Source organism: Ascochyta rabiei, chromosome 2, assembly GCF_004011695.2.
Source record: "Ascochyta rabiei chromosome 2, complete sequence".
In the NCBI taxonomy this organism is placed as follows: domain Eukaryota; kingdom Fungi; phylum Ascomycota; class Dothideomycetes; order Pleosporales; family Didymellaceae; genus Ascochyta; species Ascochyta rabiei.
In genome coordinates this window covers 787,787-813,094 of record NC_082406.1, presented here as the reverse complement: position 1 = coordinate 813,094, position 25,308 = coordinate 787,787, and the positions used below count along the sequence as shown (strand labels likewise).

Sequence of the window (25,308 nt, the reverse complement as noted above, 5' to 3'; positions counted from 1 at the left end):
TAAGCCTTGCTATATATACAATATAGATGTAAGGGCACTGTAGGCAGGCAATAGAGCAGAGCGATATGGGATGAAATAATAGGTGATATTGAGAGATAAGACGAATCCTTAATGGATGAGTCTTCAGGTGTGTGGATATTATATACTGGTCGGTGGGTCTCTGGGCTTGGCCCAGGGTCTGTCTGAGGTATCCCCTGTTGTAGGGAGAACACCCGTGACAATAGCCCCCCCCCTTCTGAAGGTTCGTCCCGAACCGTTTTGGGGAATCCCCAGCGCCATTATTAAGCTCTAGAAAAACCTCCTGTGGAGGGAAAAACTTAGGCAGGAGAAATGTGGTGTGGCCTGGGGTGACTATCTAGCATCAAGTGAGGCCGGGTAGCTGTTTCAAGAGCAATCCTACAGATGCCAGCTACACCGTCGTTACGACGCTTCCTCGGTGCCCTACCAGGGCGGCACCGCTGTGTTGCCGGGCGACCAGGTTTTCCTGCATTAAGTGAGGCTGGGTAGCTGTTAAGAGCAATCCTATAGACGCTAGCTACGCCGTTGTTGCAACGCTTCCTTGTTTGCTGGAGTCTTAACCTAGGTCAAGTCCGCAATTGTCAGCTCTATGGCTTGATGGGTGAGTAGTGGCTCGAACCCGACGTCACAAAGGTTAATCGCCGAAGCGGCCTTTGGCTCAACCTGTGGGGAGCGTGACTGTTAGACGTCACGAAGGTCAACGCCGAAGCGTTCCTTGGCTCTGAAACCCGTGGGGAGCGTGACTGTTGGACGTTACAAAGGTCAACGCCAAAGCGTCCCTTGGCTCTGAAACCTGTGGGGAGCGTGACTGTCGTTTGTTAGACGTGTAGGGGCTATCCGCTCCCTGCGTCTCGCGAGTGGCGACCGGCACTGGGCCGGGGTCTGCCCTGCGTGTGGACGTTTTTGTTTATACTCTCCGCGACCCCCTAGGTGGTCGGGTGCCTTGTGCCAGGGATCGAAATCCCTGGGGCCTGAGTGGTGAGTGAGTGAGTCCCCAACCGGTGACGTCCGCGAGAGGATCGCCAGCGGCTCCTGCAGCCTGTTCCTGCGCGAACTGGTCTGCGGGATTCGCTCATTCACGGGGGATCTCCTCCGCATGCCGGCCTGTGACAGTGAGCTGTCAGCCTTGCCATGCCTGACGCCTTGCCTGAACTCTCGCGCAGCGTGGTCCGGCTCCAGCGTGTTTGTGTTTGCAACGTGAATCTCGGGTGAGATTATTGGACAATATCCAATTGTCGGTGGAAGTGTTGCCTAGGTGCAGGCAAACTTTTGTTTGTTTGCGCGTGAATTGCGCCCAGGTGAGAGAGCGGTCAGAGGTCGGGTCGTTGTTTTCCTCCCCTCTTTTCTTGAGGCTGACATGAGTAGGCTGCGGTCGGTACGGTTGGCGCGAAGCTGCCTAACAACGTGGTCATCGATGCCGTGCTTGAAGAGCACTTCCAGAAGACGGGTCGTGCGAACGAGGCGGAGAAGCGCTGGTACTACTATGGTACTGACCTGCCGTCGTCCGCCCAGGCTCCCACTGCCGCCTTCGAGAGGATATCTGCGTCGCCCACGAAGCTTACTCCGGGTGGCCGTCGACGCCGTAGCCCCTCCTTCGAAATGAGCCCGAGTGCGGGTTGTGGCGGTCCTTCTGCCTAGTGTGGTAGTAGTCGTGAAGACTCTCCACTTCTATAGTGACTTTTGATGAACCTTGCAATTGATCTTCTCTTCTAACTTGAACGTGCTATTCTTGCCAGTGATGTATCGGATAGACGCCGGGCCTCCTTCAGCCACCAGCTACACTTATTCTGGGAGCGTCCATCCTTACTTCTTGGCTGGGTTAGAAGGATATCCTTTTTAGGAGGCGGACTTCTTAGGACGTCCTCTCTTACGCTTTGGTAGCGTTGGTTCCCTGGGCACTGCCCGGTCACCCGCCGATGGATCACCTGCGCGAACGCTTTAGTGATAATCCTGAAGGATCTCATCGCAGTGGTCGAGATGGTCAAGTGGTTCCTAGGTTGCCTCTTCGTTGGGCCAACCTAGCCACTTGACTCTGTACTTCCTTCCTTGGGCTACAGTGTCTCGGTGTGACAGTATACCTTCGACCTTATACCTGTCGCCAGGCAGAATGTCTTCTGGTATACTGATAGGACCTGGCTAAAACCTGCTGTTCTCTAGGGGTTCCCTCCAGCGCTTAAGTAATGATACATTGAACACCGGGTGCACTCTGTCTATCGATGGGGGGAGCTTCAGCCTGTACGCCAGCTTTCCTATCTTCCTGAGTACCACGAATGGTCCAAGGTAGCGAGCGTCAAACTTCTTTAAAGGACGGCTCGTTATCAGGTTCTTGGCCCGCAGGAGGACTGAGTCCCCCTCAGCGAAGTGTTGTTCTGACCTCTTCGTATTGTACCACTGGGCGTTGCCCTTTTATGTGTACTCTAAGGCCTCTTTTGCTGTTCTCTACATGTTGTGCCAGCGCTCTAAGCGTCCGGCGACCTGCCTACGCAGCTCCGGCGTGGTTCCGTCTTTGTCCCAGACAGCTGGGGGCTTTTAGAGCCAGTGCTCATCAGGCATCCCGTCAAATCCCTTAGGGTCAGTGCCAAAGGCGACCTTGATGGGAGATTCTCCATGTGCGGAGTGAGCTTTGGAGTTGTAGGCGTACTCAGCATATGGCAGGAGGTCTACCTAGTTATCCTGTTGGTAGTTCATGTATATGCGTAAGTACGTCTCTAACTCCTGATTCTGACGCTCTGTTTGCCCGTCCGTCTGGGGATGGAACGCCGTACTAAGCCGGTGGTCAATCGTCAGGTAGTAGCAAATATCAGACCAAAATTGGCTGGTGAACACTGAACCTTGATCTAACAGCAGCGTATCTGGTAGTCCTTGCTTTAAGAAGCTCTGTTCCATCAACAGTTCGGCCAGGCGCTGGGCAGTGATTGTCTTGGTACAGGGTAGGTACTGGACGTACTTACTAAACTGGTCTATAAGGACCAGTATAGCGTCGTACTCGTTCCCCTTGGCGTCTATTGACTTCAGTAGGTCTGTTACAAAGTCAAGGGAGAAGTGCCGCCAGGCAGTATTAGGGACTGGAAGTGGTGTGAGTAAGCCCCACGGCTTGTGCCTCCTGATTTTGTGGAGTTGGCACGCAGGACACCTTCGGATGTAGTGATGTACGTCCTTTATCAGCCCTAGCCAATGGTACTTCTTCTTAAGTACTTCAGCGGTCTTATCTACGCTGTAGTGACCTCCCATAGGGTCATCGTGATTCCTTGATAGGATAGTGTGGCGCAGAGTGATATCATCGGGAATCTAAACTTTCCCACTCCTGCGTAAGGTCCCACTGGGGTCAACCTCCCAGTGGTGTTGTGCCTTCTTCGCTCCGCCATCCGTCCCGGTCGTCAGCGACAGCTTTCCGGGGTATAGTACGTCCCGTTGCTGGACCTGCTTAACGAAATCCGCTAGGATTGCTGGTGTATCCAGGGCAAAAGCGGAATCTTCTTGCGCGGCTTCGTTCGCAAGGTTTGTAGGGGCACTGACTCTGCCGTCTAGGCTACAAAGGAGAGCTTCTGCGACGTTAAAGTTCGGTCCCCTGGCTTCGGTAACGGGCCGATCCTGACTTTGGTCAATGGATGGAGGATCGGGATCCGTGGGAGACGAATCTCTATGGCCGACCTGATGCCGGTGGAATTCCTCAGGGACGACTTCGGGTGGTTGCCGGACCCCTGCTGGGTCTGCCACGGGCACGTCAAGCCCAGATGTTGCCTGTGCATCGTGTTGAGCCCTAGACTCGCGAATTGTCTAGATCCGAAGCTTCTGTTGTAAGGTGGGTAGCATGGCGTCCCGCAGGGCCTGCTGTTCTCTAACCTTGAGACCTTGTGCGTAATCTGGACGCCTCAATGGGCCGTCCGCCGCGTTTTCAGGTCCCGGCTTGTATTCGACTTCAAAGTCGAATCTTGCCAGCTCCTCCGCCCATTGGGCTTGTTTAGGAGAGAGCTCCTTCATTGTTATGAAGTACCTCAGGTTGTTGTGATCTGAGAGTACTCTGATCGTCGCCGGGGCGTGTTCGAGATAGTGTCTCCATTGCCTAAAGGCTTCGACGATCGCGGACAGTTCTTTATCGTGGGTGTGCCATCTGATGGATAGGCCCGTGAACTTCCAGCTCCAATACGCCACAGGCTTCCAGTAAAGCTCTGTGGCCAGGTCGGACGTTTGGGGTTGCAACAGGATGGCTGCTATGGCGAAATCTGACGCGTTGGTAAGGACGATGATAGGCTTGTTCGGGTCAAAGTGCTGAAGCACTGGGGCCCCTGTAAACTTCTCCCTAATTGTAAGGAACGCCGTGCAAGCTTCCTCTGGCCAGTGCCATAGTTTATACTATTTTGTTGGTCCCTTCCAACTCTTCTTCGGTTTCGCCCCCCCCTCTTCTTGACCGGGGACCCCCCAGTCCTCCTCTAGGCGCTGGGCGGCCGTCATATGGTCGATGAGCGGCCGGACGATTCCTAAATAGTTGAATATAAATTGCTAATAAAAGTTGGCAAAGCCTAAGAACACTTGAATATCCTTATAACTGGATGGTTTGGGCCATTCGGTGATGGTACGGACCCTCTCAGGGTCCATTACCACACTGTCTGGGGTGATAACGAATCCTAGAAACTCCACTGATTTACTGGAGAAGACGCATTTGCTTGCCTTCGCGAACATCCCCCACTCAACTAGACGATCTAGGACCTCCTCGACGTGCTTGTCGTGGTCCTCCTCGTTCTGGGAATAGATAAGGATGTTGTCCAGGTACACCACGCAGATCCTATCTAGTAAGCCTCCCAGGGCTTGGTGGATATAGGATTGGAACGTGGCTGGTGCGTTGGCCAGCCCGAACGGCATGACCAGGTATTCGAAATGACCGTATCGCGTCTTGAACGCGGTCTTCTACTTATCGCCCTCCTTGATCTGGAGCCTGTGATAGGCGTCACGTAGATCCAGCTTAGTAAAGACCTTCGCTTTTAACAGTTGATCCATTATTTCGCTCACCAGTAGGATAGGATACCGGTTCTTGATGGTTATCTTGTTCAATCCCCAGTAATCGACGCACAGTCTCATAGTACCATCGGGTTTGGGGACGAACAGGATGGGGGCTCCCGCCGGCGACTTGCTTGGGCGGATCCAGCCCTTCTCCTGTGCCGCCTTAAGGTATTCCCGGAGTATATCCAGCTCTCGGCGGGACAGGTTATAGATTGGGAGGTTGGGAACCTTGGCACTAGCCTTGATATCTATAGAGTGATTATACTCCTGGTGTGGTGCCAACACACTCGTCTGCCGTTTGCTGAAGGCAAACCACTTGTGATGGAGGTGCTCTGGCACATACTTGAGCTCCTCCATATCTGGGGCGTCATCTTCTGGGATGGGGCCGCCGTCGATTCCCACTGCCATAATCCTTGACCATTCGGCGAGGGGCGCGTCCGGCGTCTGTCCGGCGTCCGTCCGATGGACGTCTGCTGGACCACCCATGCCCAGACTCTCGGGCTGTAGCAGGTATGGCTGCTCGCCTGGCTCCAGATCACTGAACAATTGTTCGGCGGTCACCAGCTGGACTCTCTCGACGTTGTCAGTGAACCACTTGTAGGTTCCTGTGGAGAAACGGATACATGGGTCTGCCTCGGCCAGCCATAGATACCCTAATACTAGGTCGTACCCAACGAATGGTGTGGACCAGAATTTGGTTAGCCTAACTGTTTTGGGTGTTCCCTTGCTGTTGTGGCAGACCATCGTTAACTGGTACTGCTTAATTAACGACAGCTTTGTATCGTCTAGGACCACCGCGTTCAGTCGCTGGTCAGTCCCCGCCGGGTTGAGTCCTAGGTCTATGGCTACCTGTGCGGCGATGAGGTTTAGTTCCGAGCCTGAGTCGTACAGGGCCCGGAGAGTTTTAGGGTTGCCCTTAGAGTTAATTAGCTAGACAGTGACCGCTATGCGGGTCTGCTTCCCTTTGGTTTCTGGCCCCAGTCGTAGGTGGGAAAGGTTGGCGACTAGGGCTTCCCATTTCCCTGGTTGCTTCTACTGGACTGTTAGTTGCCACCTCCGCGGCCTCTCTAATGGCCCCGTTGCTGATAATAACCACCCCTATTGGATTGTTGGTGGTAATTGCCCCTATGGGACCCCTTGCCGCCTAACGAATTAGCGTTATTGGTTGCTGGCCGGGAGTCTCCCGGCTGCTTTCCGGCGTCGCTCCCGGAGGGGGTCGAGGCCCGGCTGTGGTGCCTTTTAAATCCTCCCCTATTAGGAGAAGAGTGAGGTCTTTTGTTTTGACCGCTGCCTTCAGCCCGGAGGCTTGAGTTTAAGGGGACTGTTGCGGTCTCTGCGTTACGGAGGGCCCGTTCAAACTCTATCTACTTAGTGATGTGTTCCAGGCTGCCATTGCGCTGGATCTTATGTTGGAGTTTGTGGGGAGTAAGGCTCCATACAAACGCTATCTTGAACTTATAGTTATCTGTGCCGTTGTCAAACTTAGCAAAGTTGCGGGGCAGTAGAGACTCCCGCTTGTTTAACTTTATTAGGAAGGTGTTGACGGAATCGTCGGCCTTCCACTTATAGTTGAAGTACTTATTGTAGTTCTTGTACTAAGTAAAGACTGGGTCTTGTACAAGCTGCTCCTCCTCTGCGCGGAGGTTGGCCCAGGTTTGGATTGATCCCTCGTTGATACGTTGTTGGATCAATTCTTAATGGACACTATAGTGGATAGTGCCCATAATCTAATAGGTGCGGGTCACGGAGTCTTTAACTACTTAAGCGTACTAGAACGCCGTGTCTATGTCCTTAATCCACTAGTCCACCTGCTAGGTTGATGGAGGCTTGTTATCCGTCCCAAGTTTTAGCTTAGGTTGGACGTTGTTGAGGACTCGCATTATCTTGCCTGCCTCGTCAAACGCTGGGCGGTGGCTACCCGGCGTGGGTCCGACGTGCGTCCGCTGCAGGGTCTCTACTGCCCGGTTGAATTGCCGCTGCCAGATTTCGATTTCTCGTTTAGGGGCGCCGGACAATTCTGCCTTGTTAAGTGCCTCTAGCAACAACGGGATGGAAGCCTGTAGCGACTCCATTTGTGTGACGCGTGGCGTTGGGACGTCTGGCGTCGCAATGCCTGCCGCCGTGGTGGCTGACCCGCCCCTGATGTGAGGGTTGAGCGGTGGCTCTATGGGTGCCGGCGATACCCTAGGCGCGTTGTCGCGGCGTTGCGCATCCGGCTCCTGACTGAGGTCGTCGCGAGGGGGCAACTCCTCTACGTTGCTAGTGGTTAAGCGGAGGTTGCGTCGTCCTCCAGCCATTGCTGATGGCTGAGTTTTTTCCCGTCTCTCTGCTGCCAATTGGCTGCCTGTTCTGAGAGGAAGTATGAAGGATTCGAATTGTAAGGGCACTGTAGGCAGGCAATAGAGCAGAGCGATATAGGATGAAATAATAGGTAATATTGAGAGATAAGACGAATCCTTGATAGATAAGTCTTTAGGTGTGTGGATATTATATACTGGTCGGTGGGTCTCCGGGCTTGGCCTGGGGTCTGTCCGAGGTATCCCCTGTTGTAGGGAGAACACCCGTGACAATAGATAAGAAGGGCTTTATAATTAGACAGACTACTAGAATAAAACATGTGTTTAGCAAACGTATGTAGATAAAGAGAGAGGTTAAAGCATCTATTTAAGATAGTAACTAGGATTAGCAGACGCTTGTAGCGTGTGTGTGTGCTAATAGATTAGTGTTACTACCTAGGCTTATCTACACGTCTAAGAAGAGCAACATTAAATCAGACTAGGTAGCCGAAATTAAGCCAGGGGTATACTTAGTAATAGTTACCTTATCTCCCTTAGGATGGTTAAACAATGAGATTAGGCTTACGTGGCTAGAGCAGGTGTTTAATTGCTATACTAAGGAGAAAGCTTAGAGGAAGTAGAGGTTATTAATACTAGATGGCTATAGATCCTACGTAACAATAGACTTTATTAACTACCATAATAACAACAAGATACTCCTGGCTGTGTTACCTCCTCACTTAACCCAGACGCTCTAGCCGCTTAATGTGGTGCTGTTTAAGCCTCTATTAACAGCATACTTAAAAGCTGTTACAACAGAGATCTATAAGTCTTAAAACTACACAAATATTAAGAGAGCAGACTTCTTTTAGCTCTTCTATTAGGCGTAGATCTCTAGCTTTACTAAAAAGCTAATACTTAAGTCCTTTAACGCAACAGGTATCTATCTACTTAATCCTAACGTTATCCTTAATTGCTTCGCCAAAACACCACTAGAGAGCTTAGATTTAGATACTACGTCATCTTCTGTTTATAGTAACAAAGACTGGCTTAAAATAGAGACGTTGTTGCAGAGGGTTGCTAGAGATAAGAGTAGTTGCAACGCTAAAAAGATGAGACAATTAATCTACTACATCTTAGTTAAGGCCTTACTCCTCTAATATAAGATAGATAGCCTTAAAAAGACCCTTAAGAAGTAGAAGAAGCATAAGAAGAAGAATAAAGCCTTAGATTTGCAGCAGCAAAAGGAGTACTACAGTAGTGCTGTTTTCTGGTTACTAAGGAAGATTAAAGAAGCACGCTTCCGTGAAAGGATAAGAAAGCAAGAAGAGAAGGAGGAAGCACTTAGAAAAGCGACTAATAAGGAAGTAGCAGCTGCTAAGAAGCTAGTTAAGGAGAAGGAGAAGGAGGAGAAGCGTGTGGCAAGAGAGGCAGCCAAGGAGAGGCATAAGAAGGAGAAGGCTAATACAGCAAATCAGAAGGCTAAACAGGAGGCTAAAAAGCAGCATTAATAATAAGAGCTTAATGCTGCAAAAGCTATACAATTGCCTTAAAAGAGTAAGAAGAAAGCTTTACAAGCAACCTAGCTAAAAAAGCATTAAAAACGTGCTTCTAGGGATAATGTTAGTGGACGTGGTCCCCTATTGCCGCCTCTAGCTGCCCTAACTATTACCACCTGCAGCAGCTGCAATATTACACTTCTAAGTAAATATAGATAGGCTAAATTAATTACAAGCATTACTTTACTACTCTACTACAAATTCTTATAATAATAGCTATTGTAGGTAGCTGTATAACCTCATCTCTGTATAAGCGTTGAGGCGGTTGGTGGGGCGTCACGCGAATCCGGGCATCACGCGCACGGACACGGTATCGATAGCCAAGCCCTCTGATCTTCGTCTATTACACGTCACGTACTTTCCGGATGCATCACACCAATGTTCCATGCATCTCTAGCAACTCTCGACATATGTTCCCTTCTGGAGCAGTTCGTCAGACAATCGGGGTATCGATGAAATGCTTGTTTGCGATGTGATCAAACCGTGCGTAATACGGCCTTACTTTGTTCTCACTGTCTAATTGTGAAGCACTGAGCTGCTGTACTTTCAAGTGAGTTCGTCAGTACGTGGCGCAGGTTTGCTGATGTGTGACAGATGACAACTCCGCCATTCCACACATGACTGCTATCAAACAGACACAGTCAATGTCGTTGCGACAAGTCGACTGAAATTTGTGCCACGCGCAACTAACAGCGGCCCACAACTGCACATCTCGATTGACGAAAGACCTTGTACGAAATTTCCATAGATGGGCCTAGACAGAAAGACGTAGCCCACCAGGATCAAGAGACGCTTTGAAGTAGAGCCGCATGTCCTGTGCAAGACAGCAAAACACCAACAACGCCCTTCCTTGAAGAATAGCAAGGTGGTCTCCATTTTCGGTCTGCATGATGCACCACGTCTTATGGGTCCCAACATTGCTCTTACCGTCATGTCCGGTGTGGACGCTACCATGGATGGCCACATGTCACAGAATGGTGGCTCGGCCATGTCTTCAGCTAGCTTTCTCGTTAGCCCCTTCCAAGCCTTCAATGAGCGCGCTCAGGCCGATGGCTTCATGCTGAAGTGGTGGTTCAACAACACCGTTGTCGAAAGCTCTGGTGGTGGTATGATGCTCAGCGACGGTTCTGATGCTGAGATATATGAGACGACCCTTGGTATTGCTGACGGCGCTGATGCCTGCGTTGTGTTCATCAACGCTTGGGCTGGTGAGGGAGGTGACAGGAGCGAGTTGGCCAACGCTGAGGGCGACCAGTAAGTACAGTACAATCTATGGAGGCGCATTAGCTGACACATGACAGCCTTGTGAACACCGTTGCCGACAACTGCAACAACACCATCGTCGTCGTCAACACTGTCGGTCCCCGTCTGCTCGATTAGTGGGCCACCCACGAGAACGTCACCGGCGTCTATTACGGTGGACCTCTTGGCCAATCCTCTGGCCATGCCATCAACGACGTTCTCTTCGGTGATGTCAATCCCTCCGGCAAGCTCATCCACACCATCGCCAAGTACGAATCCGATTATGACCCGAACACGCAAATCAGCGGGGAGTCCGTGATCAGCTTCCCTGAGGACAACTACATCGACTATAAGTATTTCGATCAGAAGAACTCCACCCCCCGCTACGAATTCGGATTTGGCCTCTCGTACACCACTTACCTCTTCCTGGCGTACACCCGTCTTGATACGCTCTCTCACGTCGCAATTGACGGGAAAAGTGACGTGGGCGGCCCTCCCTCCACTGTCGCAAGCTTGTAACACACACCTTCCTCCCAACAATTGCACGTGTCTGACTGTTGTCATTTCCTAGGTCTTCGCTCCTGCCTTATACAACGTACGCGCATTGCAGCTCATATATATCCCAGTATCTGAGTCTGCCAAAGCTAGAACAAGGAAGGTCCAAGGAAGGTTCAAAGGAGCGATAAGGATGAATAAACATGCCGGCGCACGTACCTTAATACGCCGGCAGGAGAGACCAAATGATCGCTGCAAGCGCCCGCTTCCGGGGTTGATCATATTAGGAAGGTATGCTGGCTAGCGTGATGGCGATACTTTGTCCGAATGTCGTGATTGGCCGAATGGTCGTACCGATTCGCATCAAGGAACGGCGAACAAGGGACTTTCGGCAGGTAGGAAGTGGAGCAACAACATAGGATGGGGTCAGAAGAGGGATTGACTCAGACCAAGAAACACACATGCAGTTTGACTTGGTGCAGTGAGGCGTATAAGAGAAGCGCACATCCGACACCCATCGATCTCTAGCCTTCCCTTGACATATCCCTTCACTTTCATCTCAGACAGGTCATTATGAAGTACGCTCTCGGCGCAACTCTAGTCCTTCAGAGCACGGTAGCTTTGGGCGAGCTTCTGCCTGTTCATCTCAAGGCGCCTACCACTGCACATTTCCGGGACATTGTTCGCAACGATACCTACGACTTTGGCTGCAGACCTGTTGCCCATCCCACAGACGATGGCCACTTTACCCTCCATGCCTTGTTGACGGAAGACCAGATCTCGCATCTGACCAAGGAGTATGCATCGGTCGATGAGATCACTATACATCGCCAGATGGTCAAGAGGGCGGCCACCGCACCCATTGGCACTGGCGACCGCTTCAAAGCCGGCACGGTCTCTCCCGTTGGACTCGGAACTCAAGCAAGCGGTGCTACTATCTCCAGCATCATGAATGTCGCTGAAGTCAACTCTGCATTCAACGCACTAGTCAAGAACTACGGTGTAGGCTCAGTCACGCTTCCCTACAAGACCTTCAACGGTGCAACATCAGTTGCTGGATTCGTCGGTGCTGGAACAGACAAGTCAGCATACCGTCTCTACCTGAGTGCCGGCGTACACGCTCGTGAGCGAGGTGGACCTGACCAGCTTCTCTACTGGATTTCCGATTTGCTCGCCGCAAACAAAGCCGGCACCGGCCTCACATACGGCAAGAAGACCTACACTAATGCTCAAGTAAAGAGCGTGCTTGCTGCCGGTATTGTCTTCTTCCCTCTTGTCAACCCTGACGGTGTCACGTACGATCAGTCTAGTGGCTCTCTCTGGCGCAAAAATAGGAACACAAAGTCTGGTTCCAGCGGGTCTTCCATCGGCGTCGACCTCAACCGCAACTTTGATTTCCTCTGGAACTTCCGCAAGTACTTCGATCCCGATGAGGCCCCAGCTTCCACATCACCAAGTTCAGAAACTTTCTACGGTACTGCAGCTGCATCAGAGCCAGAGACGAAGAACCATGTATCCATCTACGACTCATTCCCTAAAGTAAGTTATACACAGATATGTGCAGGCTAACTGTGCTGACAATTTAGATCCGCTGGTTCATGGACATCCACTCCGCAGCTGGTGACATCCTCTACTCATGGGGCGACGACGATGACCAGACAACAACCACTACTATGAACTTCCTCAACACTGCCTACGACGGTAAGCGTGGCGTCACCGGTGACACTGTTTACAAGGAATACATCCCTGCCGCGGATTTCACCAACATCAAGAACGTCGCCGCAAAGACCGTTGCTGCTATGAAGGCTGTCGGTGGCCGCTCATACACTTCCGGGCAATCTGTAGGTCTGTATCCCACATCTGGCGCAAGCGACGACTATGCGTTCAGCAGATTTTGGGCCAAGAGCGGTGCGAACAAGGTCTATGGTTACACCATGGAATTTGGATACTCGACGAACTTCTACCCGACACTGAGTGAGTTCAACCAAAACATTCTCGACACGAATGCCGGGTTCATGGATTGGGCGCTGGCGGCGATTGCTGTCGGCTTGGACTAGAGGATGAAAGGAGGCGTTGTAGAAAAGATAAGGCGTTGATGTGCTGGGGATGATACCAAGATGTTTGATATTTGTGGGTGGTAGTAGTGCACTATCATTACTATGGTACATGAGAGTTGTTCAATCCTCAGACGAGCTAAATCGCGTTCTAAGAGCCTTGATGTCGACATACCATGATCAACGTGCCAATGCTCTGAAGACGGATCTACCACCGTGTAAACCGGTTTAAGATACGCGTTAGATCAGTTCTAAGATGTTGATACTTCTGTTCATTATTCGTATCATAGTTCCTGGCCAAAGCTCAGCCGCACCACCCCTAGAGGTGGTTCATCAAACTCAAGGACATGCATGTGGTGGAGGTAGTGACATCACCAGCTGTCTGACCGATACTGCACAAAGCTAGCATAAATGCAATTCAAACCTTATGAACACTTTCATACTCAGACACTTGGCCAGAAAACCTAGGCCTCGTGGTCATTATGGCTCCTATGACCGGATTACAATATCTTTGAAGTCCGCTGGATCTAGCACCGGCTCCCATAAACCGAACGAATAGATACCAAACATAGTTCCTGTGAAGGCACCGCCTACAGGAGGCATAATGCAGAGAATCTCTGTACCAAAAGAGAAGCTCCATTTGGACGATCTTTGGGAAAGCATCAGCGTATAAGCTGTTGGAGTACATTCAGCTGTCAGGCGCGAGGGTGCTGAAGAGTTGAAAGGCTCTCCACTGGTCGTAGATCCTATCGCCGGATAGGTTGTTTCTATCTCACCGACCTTTCCTGTGGGCGTTCTGCACACAATAGTCGGGGTGAGTTTGTTCTCGTGGACCACAGCTGTTATACCTATTGAGCCGAACGAGTACATGCTCCACCAGACAGTCACACCTGCTTCATAACCTTTGCGACTGGGCTTGAATTCTAGCGTCGCGGAAAACTGATCGTGGTAGCTTTCCTGCTTCCGCAGGAGCAGGGCGGGTGCTTCTGGAGATGAAAGATCATAACATCCGCCGTGAAGACGTAGATATCCTGGACGCTCAGTGAATGAATGACATGGCTTGAGTGGAGTGTTTTTCTGGTACCAGCCAAGCTCAAGCGCATCTGTGTTCGAGTTTAGAGAAGCCTGCCAGCGAACGCCTTTTGGTTTTGACTGAGCCACAAGCTGAATAACCTCATCCCGGCCTTCGGTCTGGAACTTGATGTTCTTGCCGTCGTTAAACACTGGCCAGCCGTCAACCCACTCAACCTTGACTAGGAACGTCTCTCTTCCTGCAAAGTGTCAGCATTTAATGACAGGTTCCAAGTATCCAGAAAAAAACTTACCGAGCTGTGGCTCGAGAAAATTCCCTTCTTTCGCGACTGGTCTGACACCAAGAAAGACACCCCACCATCGCCCCTGCTCATCTTCAAACACGTCTGCATGCCCTGTCCTCTGAACCTCCTCGTCGGATCCGTTATACCACAATGGCTTCCCCTGACTTTCCCAGGGGCCAAACACGCCTTTCTCGCTCCTATATGCCCACTCCTGATGCCCCGCTTCCGTGCCGCCCTCAGCAACGAGCAAGTAATAGTACCCATCCTTCTTCATGATATGACTCCCCTCTGCAACGCCATACTTGCTCTGCCGAATACACACAGGCGGCATCAATGTCCTCCCGGTCGGCAGATCAATTTCCGAGATATGGATCGCAAAGTCTTTCAATTTACTCGCCGGATCACGATCAGCGATCCTAACTGTCGTCGAGAGATACGTCTTCCCGTCATCATCCCAGAATACGTCTTGGTCGAACCCAGGATTGTCGAAGTAGACCGGATCACTCCAGCTTCCGTCTGTGTCAATGTCGTTGGTCCAGACGTAGAAACCACGCGGGAAGATGCGTTCGTCACTACTGGGTCGGTAGCGATGATACACGCCGTTGAAGAGGTACCATCTCTTTTCGGCTGCTCTGTAGCGCAGTGTGGAGGCCCAGCTTCCGGCTCCGGGCTCGACTGTGCGGAGATTGAGTTGGGATGGTCGGGTCAAAGCGTGGCCGATCAGCGTCCAATTGATGATGTCTATAGAGCGGTATATCGCACAACCAGGAAAGTATTCGAATGTCGAAGTGCTCAGGTAGTACGTCGGTTTTCCGCCGAGCGTGGGCGACGGGACTACGCAGACGGTAGGATCTGGGTTAAAGCCACGAATAATTGGATTTTCAAAACTGGGTGCCATTTTGTGATGTTTCTTCAGTCAGATCGTTACCAGTTCGCGCGAGTGTGTAATACTCTAGCTTACGTCCTTGTGCTAGGGTTTACTATGGTCTCCGGCAAAAGTAGAGTCCCATGGCCAGTGCAGACAGGGATTCGACAAGGGTTTCTGGAAGCCTCTACCGAAATTAAGAACATGTCCCACACCAATAAGCAGGCTACCTTTGTCTTAGTAAGATAGAAATCGTCCATGCATATCTGTAATTAACAGTTCCGTATACTAGCCTACGCACTGGCCATGGGACTCTACTTTTGCCGGAGACCATAGTATGCCGAGGGGCTCGTAGGATGCTAGCCGAAGGTTGTTCCACCAATCATCATGCAGGAATCATCGCAAGAAATGCCCTTGGTTTAGTGGTACAAAGTACAAAGAGCCGAATGCAACCAGCCGTGATCCCTGGACGTCGAGAAGTGTCGAGAGCTGCTATGTAGGAGGAGTTCAGCGATACTATATCACAATCTCTCCTACTTCATCCCAGATCCTCTTGTAAGTACCGCTCCAGATCTCCACACATTACTACACGAAAGAAGGTACAGACTACGAAGTCTGTATCTCCTTGCAGCATGAATGTCAGGGTTCGCATGACCTGCCAGTGAAATCTGTACATCATCCTGTCCCAACTCAAGTGTTGCAACCTCATTGTTGGGCTCGTGTTTGACGAGGGAAAATAACGAAAGCCGTCGATTTTCTTGCTGACCGTTTCCATGCTACCGACATGCCATCTACACCAACTTATCAAAGCATGCGTCACCAGTCAGATCTGCGCCACAATCATGGCATAGCTTTTTACAACAATCGTAGAACTGAAAGTGCTGGCCTCCATTCCAATCCTTGTAGCTGTAGAAGAGCGATTGGCTGACACGTGTAGCATCAACAGGCCTATTGATGAACTTGATTGTCTCCTCGAGCAAACCCTGGGAAAAGCCTGCAAACAATTCAGAGTGGCGCGCTTCAAGAAAGAGATGATGGGTAGCGTAGAAAAAGGTAGTGATGAAGATACTCGAGTACGGAAAGGAGAGTTTATCAAAGTCTAAAAGGCTATAGCCGCAGTATTTCGTACATGTCTTGCATGTTGCAGGGTGAGTGAGGGAAACGGTAGCTGCAAGAGCCACCGCCATTGAGAAACCAGGAGTTCTCATGTTGAGTAGCAGCCAGTCAGACGTCTTGTGGCAGTGGTTTGCTTTGATGAGAGTAGACCTTCAGCTAATGGCGACACTTGTTGAGCAGCGCGAAGGCACATACATGTAATAGACTTTCCAGGGCACTGGATTAGCAAAGTTCTCTACAGACGGAACTAGACGCAAACGCAGGGTGGTACTAGTGAAACTAATCAACGCGCACGCACTGCTTTGGACAACCCCGTGTCAGCTGAACCAAGTTATCGTCTCTCTACCTAGGTAAGCATCGCCTCCGGAGGGGAACGCACGAGAAGAAGAATGCGGCACATTTTGACAATAGCTTATGTTCTTTGAGAAGCCCAAGTGCTACTGCGGCCCAAGTCTACTCCGATATCGAACTTAGAAATAATAATGGCGTTGTGTATCGGCAAGCTAGGGTATGTGATTGAGCGCCACAAAGAATGCTTAACCAGCAGCATGTTCGCCCTTACCACCAACCAAGCGGCTTGTCAGCCCACTAGAAGCCGAAAATGGAACTGTTGACCTATATTGAATATCAGAAATGCCAGCTCAGCAGAAGGCGTTCTAGCATGTGCCGCCTCGATATGACGGGATAGAGTTAGCTAATTTGCATGGATCCAGAACGAAGGATTGCATTTGCACCCGTCTCGAGATGAAACAAGCTAGTTTTGACACAGCCGAGCCCCGTTGAATGTAGGCTATGGCATGTGGCAGCCTGAGCGCCATTTGCTGGAAGGAACAGACTTGTAAGCAACGTGCGATTTGATCTTGTCACGACACATTGTGAACCTTGAGGCTAGCGATATCATCGAAACCTTCATCGAGAACGGTTGGATATAGTATGTTTACATGCGGCTGATGACGCAGCTGGCTTTCTGCTCGCACGGCGACATCTCTCGTGTTGCGCTGGCGCGGTGTCATGGTCCAGATGCGAGGCCGAACGAACAGCAAATAGCCATTGGAAAGCATAAGCGGACAGGGAACAGGAGATACTTGTAAAGACAAATGTCAACATAGATTGGGTCTTCAGATACGCTAAGATAGGTCCACAATTGCGACCACGCGCACTTCTGTCCACCTCCAAGGGAATGAAGTTTTCGCTGAAAGACGGACCAACTAGGTGACGACATCCAGCAGATGTCCACTCTCCGGACCCGTGAACTTCTTCCTCCCCGTCGTAAACCAAAATATAGCACTCAGCAGCATAATCAAGCCCGTCGCGGCCGAAGTGTAGTTCATGTTCTCGCTATTCACCGGCGTAGCACTGGGGAAGTTCGAGATGATGCACATGAAAGCTAGGAACAGGAAGCCGATGATGTTCAGCAGAATGCCGTACCGACCGAGTGAGTAAGAGCCCTCAAGTCGCGTCTTTTTGCCGGAGAAGTGGGCGATGATTCGAGCGAGCAATGGCATGGCGTAGGATAGGTCTGTGGATGTCAGATGATGCTTTTTCTAAAAAGCTGTCTGTTGCTTACAAAATCCTTGAGTGGCGATGGCGACGATAGTGTTGAAGCCAGTCACTGTTCCGAAATAGATGGAGTTAAAAGCAATTTGTACGATGCCCGTCAACAATACGGCATACACTGGGACACTTCTCGAAGAGACCTTGCTCAGCAGGTCCGAGAACGGCATTCCTTGGTCTCGCGCAAAGGCGTACACTGATCTCGAGCCTTCAGCCATCAGCGAGTTCGAAGCTACTAAGCAGATGACAGATATCATCGAAGATAGCACCGAGGCGCCTGCCACACTTCCGGTAGAGTTGAAGATGATCTCGATGACGGGTACACCCGTCGCTGTGGTAGCAGTGGTGTCGAGGTCGCCAATGCAGAAGCTCAATGCAATGAGCCAGATGAAGCCAGTGATGAAGCCCATGTATACGGCCATGATGATTGCACGAGGTGCCTGCTTACGAGCGTTCTTAATTTCTTCTGTCATGTGAGCGGGCGCATCGTAACAGCACATGCCATAAGCGCCTTGTGATGGTTAGTGTGCATTACTTCTGTCGTCTACAACGAGGACTCACTCTGGAGAAGACCAAGAACAACAGCATATGGTGGTGTCCAACCAGTGAAGTTCTGAAAGTCACTGAACACAAATTTCGGTGACTGTTTATGGTCGTTGGTCGCGAGTATGGTTACCAAACAGACCACGAACGAGAGCAGGTTCCAGGCGAGGATGGCTTTCGAAAGCTTATTCAAGATGTGTGGAAGGAAGATATTGGAAGCCATGGCGATGAAAGTGACGAGATAGGCTACCAGAACTGTATGCCACCGCTCGATCGTGAACCCGTAGTTGAGTTGTGCAGTGCCGAGGACAAAGTTCGTTGCAATGAAGTTATTGGTGGCACCCATGGCTAGGACACCAATGAGCATGAACCATCCACAGATGTATGAGAATCCTCTCGCCCAGCTTGTAGGTGCGAGGATTGCCACCCAGCTGTACTGTCCGCCAGCAAGTGGGTATCTGCCGGTGTCAGTGAATGTACATTGTATGAAAGGCAGTCACACTCACGCACTACACATCTCAGCCATTGAGTATGCGACAGACAACGTGAACAAGCAGACCGCAAGCCAGCCCCATATCATCACTGGCGGCCCACCGGTCTCCACGCCGATGATGAGTACGCCACTCAATGCCGTCCAAGAAGTGACGATACTGAAGGAGAAACCGACCATGCCGACGAGGCCAAAACTGCGCTTCAACTCTGGACAATGCATCAGCTATGTGAGTCAATGTCGAATATACAACTTACCTTGGGTATACCCTAGCTGCGCGAGCACAGCATCATCTTCATCGAAGACTTCCACCTTCTTCTCCGGGTCTGAGGTCGGAGAGGTAGACATATTGACCGGCTCGATGGAACAGCAACGGCAAGATGGCGCAACTTCAAGAGCGTGTCGAACGAAATGCTCAGCACCAGAAGATTGACCTTCAATGAAGTATACATATCTGCACCACCCGTCTATCTCGCCCGCGGTCATAGCAGCAGTCATGCATAGGAGAATCTCCACCGCGTCATTGCATCTTGATAACACCCGCCTTCACCCTGTCTAGCATGCTGCCTTATCCGCATGTGTAGCATCTCTTATCAAATCGGAAGGCGGAGCGGTGATTGGCCAAGATAGCAAAATGCTGGCTCGGTAGTCGTGCAGTGGGGTGCTACCCCGGTCTCTGGGGAGGAGAATCTCCGGCGCATTAGGGCGGGTCTGCACCTGGCTGCATGTTGCCGCGTGTTTCGTAACTCCGTGGACACCTGGACAGCACTGAAATTTGTGATGTGTTGTGAGATGAGTATCTGATCAAGGTGACAGAGAACGGACAGGGCAAGAGAGTGAGCGAAAGGAAGTGGTCCTCCCCGGCCCGTTGCCCCACAAAGCACCCCGCCAAACCCTAAGTTCACGGCTTCATCCGAGAACCAGGCAACGTGTAACAAAAAACAGTTGCCGTGCGGTGGTTGAGTGTACCATGACAACAACCATATCTCCCAACAACCCCAAGTCAACCTCACCTGATCCATCTTTCCCATTCCAGCCCCACCCCACTTGGCAAACCATGCCCCCCTCGCAGATCCCCTCCAGCACGCCCTACGCCTGGCCCCACGACACCTCCCTCTCACCCGGCACAACCGCCCTCTTGATAATCGACATGCAACACGACTTCCTCTCCCCCAACGGCTACCTCTCCACCCTCTCCCCAGAAACAACCTACCGCTTCGTACGCCTCGTCCCGACCATCTCGCACATCCTCACCACCTTCCGCCGCGCCTCGTTCCCCATAATCCACACCCGCGAAGGCCACGCGCCGCACCTCGCGACGGTGTCGTCGCGCGAACGGCACCGCTTGCGCGCCAGCGGTGTGCAGATAGGTGCCATGGGGCCAATGGGGAGGTTCCTGGTTCGTGGGGAGGTTGGACATGACATTGTGGGTGAGGTTGCGCCGGTGGAGGGCGAGGTGGTGATTGATAAGCCGGGGCGGGGGGCGTTTACGAACACAGAGTTAGATGCTGTATTGAGGGCGAGAGGGGTGAAGAATCTGGTGGTCTGTGGTGTTACTGCAGACGCGTGTGTCAGTAGTACGGTCAGAGAGGCGAGTGATCGTGGGTACGATGTTCTGGTCGTCGAGGACGGGGTGGAGAGTGTAAACGATGAGCTGAAGAGGTGGAGCTTGGAGTCTATCAGGGTGGAAGGAGGGTTGTTTGGGGTGACAGCGAACAGCAAGGCTGTGATTGAAGCTGTCGAAGCCTGGATTGGGGCCGGTGCCCGGAAAAGCAGGAAAGGCGAGAAAGATAGTGTGCGACTGGCGACGCTCCTGTAAGGCAAGCTTGTAAGTAATACGTATGACAGGAGGGAGTGTCACGCATAACATGATAGAGTGTGTGACATGTATTGCATTGACTATAGCCAGCCAGCAAGAGACCAAAGTCTCGTCATCGAAGCATCCAGACCCATACACAAAGAACGCCGAAGACCGATAGCCGTGACCAAATGATACCCATGAACAAGTGCTGACCGTGTGAATCGCCGACAACCTCAGCGAAGTCGAAGGCGCAGCACGCGTCGTGCCGAGAAGAGAAGAAGCTTAACCACCGAAACCGTAGAGGGTACGGCCCTGGCGCTTGAGCGCGTAGACAACGTCGAGGGAGGTGACGGTCTTGCGCTTGGCGTGCTCAGTGTAGGTGACGGCATCGCGAATGACGCTCTCGAGGAAGGTCTTCAGAACACCACGGGTTTCTTCGTAGATCACTGCAGCGGTGTTGGTGTTGCTCCCAGGCGACGAGGAGGTAAAGAAAAGTACTTACTGGCAGAGATACGCTTGACACCACCACGACGCGCGAGACGACGGATAGCGGGCTTGGTGATACCCTGGATGTTGTCACGCAAGATCTTGCGGTGACGCTTGGCTCCGCCCTTGCCGAGACCCTTGCCGCCCTTGCCGCCTGGAGAAGAACGTTAGCATGATGTGCCGTGAAGGAGCAGAAGGTATAGCAGTGGTGTCGACACGTGGTGCAGTCTGTTGTGGTTGCGGTGCGCGTTGCTGGAGTGGGGTCGGCGCGTTGCGGCTGAAGTCCACCATGCACGACACCCGCAATCCTGCAGCGGCGGCGACAACGACGACAACAGCGATGCAACACGCAGGTTGTACTTACGTCCAGTCATGGTGCTAGAGTGTTAGTTGGATGGAAGTTGGATGAAGTTTGGTCGAGAACGCAGATGCGCGTTGTTACAGTTGCAGTAGTTGGGGTGGAAGAATACGTGCGAGTGGCAGAAGAAAAGGAAAAGGCTGGAAACGCGGGCAAGCGGTGTATTTAAGTCGCGGCGGCGAGGGCGGCTGCCTCAAGACAGATCAAGCGCTAAGCCGCATGGGGTCGTGACTGCAAATCAAGCGCTCGAAAATCAAGCACATTAAAGGCTTTTGGAATCAGCACTTTGTAACAGGCATCGCTTTTGGTGAGAGACGGCCGCCAAAAGAATCAACGAGCGGTGTGCACGGACCACTTTGGAAAACCAAACGCCAACCGCGACCACGGACGACCCCAACACCTTTAACGTCACGTCAAATCAACTGCAACCATGTGCTGCACGCTCCCTAATGACAGCCGGCAAATACACCTTACCACTTTACAATTGATTGAAACTCTCAGACACCGCCCAGCAGCGACAACATCTCGATACCCATTCTCGACGCGCACCGAGGCTCTACCCAAGCTCCCAGCTTTTGGCTTAGAGGGCTGCCCAGTATTCCAAGGATCTCCTGAGAAGACGATGTGATGAGACATTGACTAGGCTACACTACTTGTGCCTGTTCGACGGCTGATGTACACGGTGGCGACGACGGTACACCTGCATGGTTGCTGGAGAGGAGGCGTGGGTGAGTCATATATATGAAGACGCCACTAGGCACCCTCCAGGCTGCGTTGGGTGTGTTCAGTCAAAGCTCCTCAACTTGCGTATGGTCACAAACGATAAGGCGAGGTGGAACGATTGTGCAGGGTACAAATGAAATTCATAGCACGCGTGACCAACTGAAACGCCTACGTAACCAAAGCAAGGAGTATCTCTCATCTTGGTGGTTGTCCAGACGCCAAATCATAGACAATTCAACTGAAGACCGCCAACCCCATCGTCAGATATACAACACACAATTCGTCGCACTCACTTCGTCTCATCGACTACCTCCTTCTCGGCGGCGTCCTGGTAGACAGGTGGAGCCTCGTATGCAGGCAACTCGACGTACTCCTGCTTCTCGCTGCGAACCTCGCCGTTCGCCTCCTCAAAATCGTCCTCAAGTGCAATCGGCTGGTAGCTCTGGCCACGGAACTTGGCAATGCTGACTGCAATGAGGCAACCGAGAGCCATGCCGATGAGGTAGGTGAGCGTACCAGCGAAGATGCCGATAAGAACGGGAACGAGGATCGTGAAGAAGGCGCGGCGGAGGAACATTTGTATGCCGTGGTGGTGGCCATGGTGATGGCCATGGTGATGGCCATGGTGGTGGTCATGACCGTTGTGCTCCATGTGATGGGGACGACGGTGGTGTCCGCCAGGGCGGAACCTGTGGGGCGGCTTGCCCTCGAGCGTCTCCTCCGCCATCGGGTTGTGGTGGCCGTTGGGGCGGTGCATGCCGTGTGGTCGCTTGTGACAGCCAGGTCGTCCTTTGCCCATGTGCTTCAGCTTCTCAATGCGATCGGCCATAGCACCCCTCATCTTGCATAAAAGTGGCCACTGCTTGCACTCCTTCTCCTGCTCGACGGGGGTAGCTTCGATGGTCTTCATAGCGTCGAACGAGGCAATCATGAGTCGGCCGGTAGGATCCTTCAGCAAGTTAACGGTGATAGATGGCGGGTCCATGGGCACGGATTCAATCGATGTGATCTGGAACGTCATGGGTAGCAGCTCAAGTCCCGCCTCGGAAACTGTCTCGGCGGTGGTGAAGTGGAACGTGTATCCAGTGACTCGAAGACGCAGGGCATTCTCAGACTTGGTGTTGATCTGCGTGATGTAGAACGGCTGCGAGGCGATGGCAAAGGTTGGAGGGTAGAGCTGAACGCCATCAATCTCGAGCGCATCCTCAAGAGGGCCAATTTCGAAGTCAAGGAGCTGATGTAGTATTAGCACAGCTTGTCCGTGAACATGGAGTATTTCTTGTTGGTGGTGAGGTCCAGATATGCGCACGTCGCGCACCCGGTAACCTGCGGCTAGTGGGCCGCCGGGGAGAGTTCCACTCACGAATGCATTGCCCTCATCCTTCTTCCACTCCAGAGTCTCGCCGTCCAAAGTGGCAACGGCGCATCCAGGGCATTCAACAGCAAGAGTTTGCTTGAATGGGTTGATTGCGAGCGTTTCCAGCGCGTTGCCGTCCCCGGGCTCAGCTGCCGTCATCGAAGGCGGGATGAGCACGGCATTGGCGGCCAGCGCCAGGCTCGCAAAAAGACCCAGCTTGCTAGGCGACATGATGAAGCGTGTATACAGTAAGGAAAGAGAAAAAGTTTGGAGGTGGAAGGGGTGAAAGGTTCAGTTGTAAGGCTCGGGGACAAAGGAAGGCAATGCTGAGACTCGCCCAGGTGGTTCGTCGTTGCCGCGTCATCTTGTCACTGGACCGGGACGTGCGGACTTCACTCCCCGCCAAGTGTCGCGTCCACGTTTCATAGCGCCGTCCGCAAGCCCTCACTACGAGAGACAGCACTCAGCTTTCTCCGCACCATGCCACAGGCTCTGAATGCCGCAGCCACTGTTATTCCTGTACTATGTTTGGCCACGCGCTGTGGTTTCAAGATCAACGTCATCACAAGCGAGCAGGGTGAAGTCTTAGCCTGAGGTGCTTTGGTAATAGCGAACTACAGCACAATCGCAAGATGGCATATTCCGATGCAGGCAATAGCGAGCACTTGCAAACGACAAGCAACGATCTTCTTTGTCGTGGATGCAGTCTGCATGGCGCAGCCTCGGGAGCCAAAGCGGAGTACAGCATGGAGTGCTCAGCCTCACGCCTGCCCGTCACGCTTTTCCCGCTGCCTGCTAACGAACCCTCTCCTCGCCGTATTCACGCTGTTCTGTTTCTCCAGCATCCTCTCCATCGCAATGTGGCTATTCAATGTTGAAGAGCGAAGCCATCAACAGCATGTTTCGGTGGCACCGGCTGGCGCGGGATTGCTACGTCTACCTGGAAGACCGTAAAGTGTCTTTGGTCCCAGGCGTCACAGCTGACGCAGCCATGTGCAGCACGGTAGCAGGACTGGCTGAAGCAAAATGGTTTACACGCGGGCGGACATTGCAAGAGCTGGTCGCACCTCGCCGCATGGCGTTGTACGACAAGAACTGGTTCTGCTTTGGGACAAAAGACAGCTTACGCTTGGAACTTAGTCGCATCACTGGTGTCAATGGAGGATACCTGAACGGCGCCGATTTAGCTGATGCTAGTGTTGCCATGCGAATGAGCTGGGCTGCAACACGTGCGACGACCAAGATGGAAGCCATGGCTACAGTCTGTTTGGACTTTTCGACGTCAACATGCGTCTACTCTACGGCGAAGGCCACAAGGCGTTTGTTCACATGCAATTACTCCCTAGAAGCAGATGGACGGGTTTCTTTGTATCGAACACAAACTCTTGCTCTTGCATGCCAGTCAAGCCACCGTTCATGGAGAGTGGTTACGGCTTTGGTGAGTGTATGTTCCCACCAGTCACACATACGTCATCGTGCATACGAGGGTAGAATGAACCACCAGGACAGCGTCTTGGCAGCGACACCTCGATGTTCACAACGAGCCACCGTCGACAGCAAGGTAGACTGCATGCTGCAAACGTCAAAGGGTCCAGCGGTCAACAGTGGCACGGCAACGGGTCGCCTCGGGCAGCCGAGGGCACGTTGCGCACAAGGTTTGGGAGAGCCAACGACGGGAGAGCTACAGTGGTTAGGCAGATCTTGACAGGGTGTTTGGGGGTGGTTAGACGGGTTGGCGTCAGGTTGGCGTCAGGCTACGGATGGGTCGTTGCTGCTGTACCTGAACGTGTCTGCGTTGGGTGCTGGAGCCGGTTCAGGCAGTTCTTGGGCAGTCCTTGGGCAGTTTGCATTGACCAAAAGCTGTGCGGTGATATGGTGCTTGCTGCATCAAGATTGCACCGAAGGCTGCTAATTGCACCGAATAGGCTGCGGCTGTGGTGGCAGGGCATGTCCCTCGCACCCTGTCCTGTCCAGGTGTTCATAGGTAGGTACACGACCATGCGAGCATCCTTCCTTCTGGCTCACGGCTCACCTCGCCGGTGGCTGGCAAGAGGCTG

General features: G+C 52.2%; 9 protein-coding genes across 11 annotated transcripts, besides 37 other annotated features; 3 read left to right on the top strand and 6 right to left on the bottom strand.

Moving 5' to 3' along the window:
* Positions 1–35: part of a mobile genetic element that runs on past the window's edge.
* Positions 1–1,346: part of a mobile genetic element that runs on past the window's edge.
* Positions 24–27: a direct repeat.
* Positions 28–224: a long terminal repeat.
* Positions 28–7,586: a mobile genetic element.
* Positions 991–1,010: a tandem repeat.
* Positions 1,347–7,585: a mobile genetic element.
* Positions 2,686–3,305: a mobile genetic element.
* Positions 2,707–3,281: a mobile genetic element.
* Positions 2,713–3,302: a mobile genetic element.
* Positions 3,877–4,361: a mobile genetic element.
* Positions 3,883–4,253: a mobile genetic element.
* Positions 3,883–4,298: a mobile genetic element.
* Positions 3,910–4,346: a mobile genetic element.
* Positions 3,910–4,361: a mobile genetic element.
* Positions 3,919–4,178: a mobile genetic element.
* Positions 3,919–4,322: a mobile genetic element.
* Positions 4,522–4,919: a mobile genetic element.
* Positions 4,522–4,922: a mobile genetic element.
* Positions 4,525–4,922: a mobile genetic element.
* Positions 4,537–4,919: a mobile genetic element.
* Positions 4,537–4,922: a mobile genetic element.
* EKO05_0001192 (uncharacterized protein) lies at positions 4,924–5,760 on the bottom strand (the record flags this gene model as incomplete). The annotated part of the gene is made up of 1 exon (XM_038937237.2): positions 4,924–5,760. The coding sequence occupies one exon, from the start codon at positions 5,758–5,760 to the stop codon at positions 4,924–4,926; it is 837 nt and encodes a 278-aa protein (XP_038801948.2).
* Positions 4,930–5,162: a mobile genetic element.
* Positions 4,930–5,168: a mobile genetic element.
* Positions 4,930–5,273: a mobile genetic element.
* Positions 4,930–5,297: a mobile genetic element.
* Positions 4,936–5,195: a mobile genetic element.
* Positions 4,942–5,156: a mobile genetic element.
* Positions 4,942–5,162: a mobile genetic element.
* Positions 4,942–5,273: a mobile genetic element.
* EKO05_0001191 (uncharacterized protein) lies at positions 6,828–7,313 on the bottom strand (the record flags this gene model as incomplete). Its single annotated transcript, XM_038944917.1, has 1 exon — positions 6,828–7,313. The coding sequence occupies one exon, from the start codon at positions 7,311–7,313 to the stop codon at positions 6,828–6,830; it is 486 nt and encodes a 161-aa protein (XP_038801947.1).
* Positions 7,393–7,586: a long terminal repeat.
* Positions 7,586–9,164: a mobile genetic element.
* Positions 7,587–7,590: a direct repeat.
* Positions 8,483–8,514: a tandem repeat.
* Positions 8,684–8,753: a tandem repeat.
* A 591-nt stretch (positions 9,165–9,755) lies between the features above and the next one.
* Positions 9,756–10,779, top strand: EKO05_0001190 (Beta-glucosidase; the record flags this gene model as incomplete). Of its 2 annotated transcripts, XM_059635610.1 has the most annotated exons (4): positions 9,756–10,105; positions 10,153–10,207; positions 10,232–10,608; positions 10,665–10,779. In XM_059635610.1, the coding sequence occupies 4 exons, from the start codon at positions 9,756–9,758 to the stop codon at positions 10,777–10,779; spliced, it is 897 nt and encodes a 298-aa protein (XP_059491593.1). The 2 variants fall into 2 exon arrangements, with proteins under 2 accessions (XP_059491593.1, XP_059491594.1); XM_059635611.1 differs by having other exon boundaries at positions 10,232–10,779.
* A 382-nt stretch (positions 10,780–11,161) lies between these two features.
* Positions 11,162–12,645, top strand: EKO05_0001189 (uncharacterized protein; the record flags this gene model as incomplete). The annotated part of the gene is made up of 2 exons (XM_038937551.1): positions 11,162–12,127; positions 12,175–12,645. The coding sequence occupies 2 exons, from the start codon at positions 11,162–11,164 to the stop codon at positions 12,643–12,645; spliced, it is 1,437 nt and encodes a 478-aa protein (XP_038801945.1).
* A 486-nt stretch (positions 12,646–13,131) lies between these two features.
* Positions 13,132–14,856, bottom strand: EKO05_0001188 (uncharacterized protein; the record flags this gene model as incomplete). Its single annotated transcript, XM_038937555.1, has 2 exons — positions 13,132–13,913; positions 13,968–14,856. The coding sequence occupies 2 exons, from the start codon at positions 14,854–14,856 to the stop codon at positions 13,132–13,134; spliced, it is 1,671 nt and encodes a 556-aa protein (XP_038801944.1).
* Positions 14,857–14,938: 82 nt separating this feature from the next.
* Positions 14,939–15,161: a dispersed repeat.
* Positions 15,162–17,147: 1,986 nt separating this feature from the next.
* Positions 17,148–19,024, bottom strand: EKO05_0001187 (uncharacterized protein; the record flags this gene model as incomplete). Its single annotated transcript, XM_038937315.2, has 5 exons — positions 17,148–17,458; positions 17,507–18,004; positions 18,055–18,494; positions 18,543–18,735; positions 18,784–19,024. The coding sequence occupies 5 exons, from the start codon at positions 19,022–19,024 to the stop codon at positions 17,148–17,150; spliced, it is 1,683 nt and encodes a 560-aa protein (XP_038801943.2).
* Positions 19,025–19,496: 472 nt separating this feature from the next.
* EKO05_0001186 (uncharacterized protein) lies at positions 19,497–20,345 on the top strand (the record flags this gene model as incomplete). The annotated part of the gene is made up of 1 exon (XM_038944916.1): positions 19,497–20,345. The coding sequence occupies one exon, from the start codon at positions 19,497–19,499 to the stop codon at positions 20,343–20,345; it is 849 nt and encodes a 282-aa protein (XP_038801942.1).
* Positions 20,346–20,609: 264 nt separating this feature from the next.
* EKO05_0001185 (Histone H4) lies at positions 20,610–21,187 on the bottom strand (the record flags this gene model as incomplete). Its single annotated transcript, XM_038937501.1, has 3 exons — positions 20,610–20,773; positions 20,830–20,967; positions 21,178–21,187. 3 exons carry the CDS (start codon positions 21,185–21,187, stop codon positions 20,610–20,612), a joined length of 312 nt encoding a protein of 103 aa, XP_038801941.1.
* A 996-nt stretch (positions 21,188–22,183) lies between these two features.
* On the bottom strand, positions 22,184–23,482 carry EKO05_0001184 (uncharacterized protein; the record flags this gene model as incomplete). Of its 2 annotated transcripts, XM_059635609.1 has the most annotated exons (2): positions 22,184–23,128; positions 23,258–23,482. In XM_059635609.1, 2 exons carry the CDS (start codon positions 23,480–23,482, stop codon positions 22,184–22,186), a joined length of 1,170 nt encoding a protein of 389 aa, XP_059491592.1. The 2 variants fall into 2 exon arrangements, with proteins under 2 accessions (XP_059491592.1, XP_038801940.1); XM_038944915.1 differs by having other exon boundaries at positions 22,184–23,482.
* Positions 22,482–22,531: a tandem repeat.
* Positions 23,483–25,308: the final 1,826 nt, after the last annotated feature.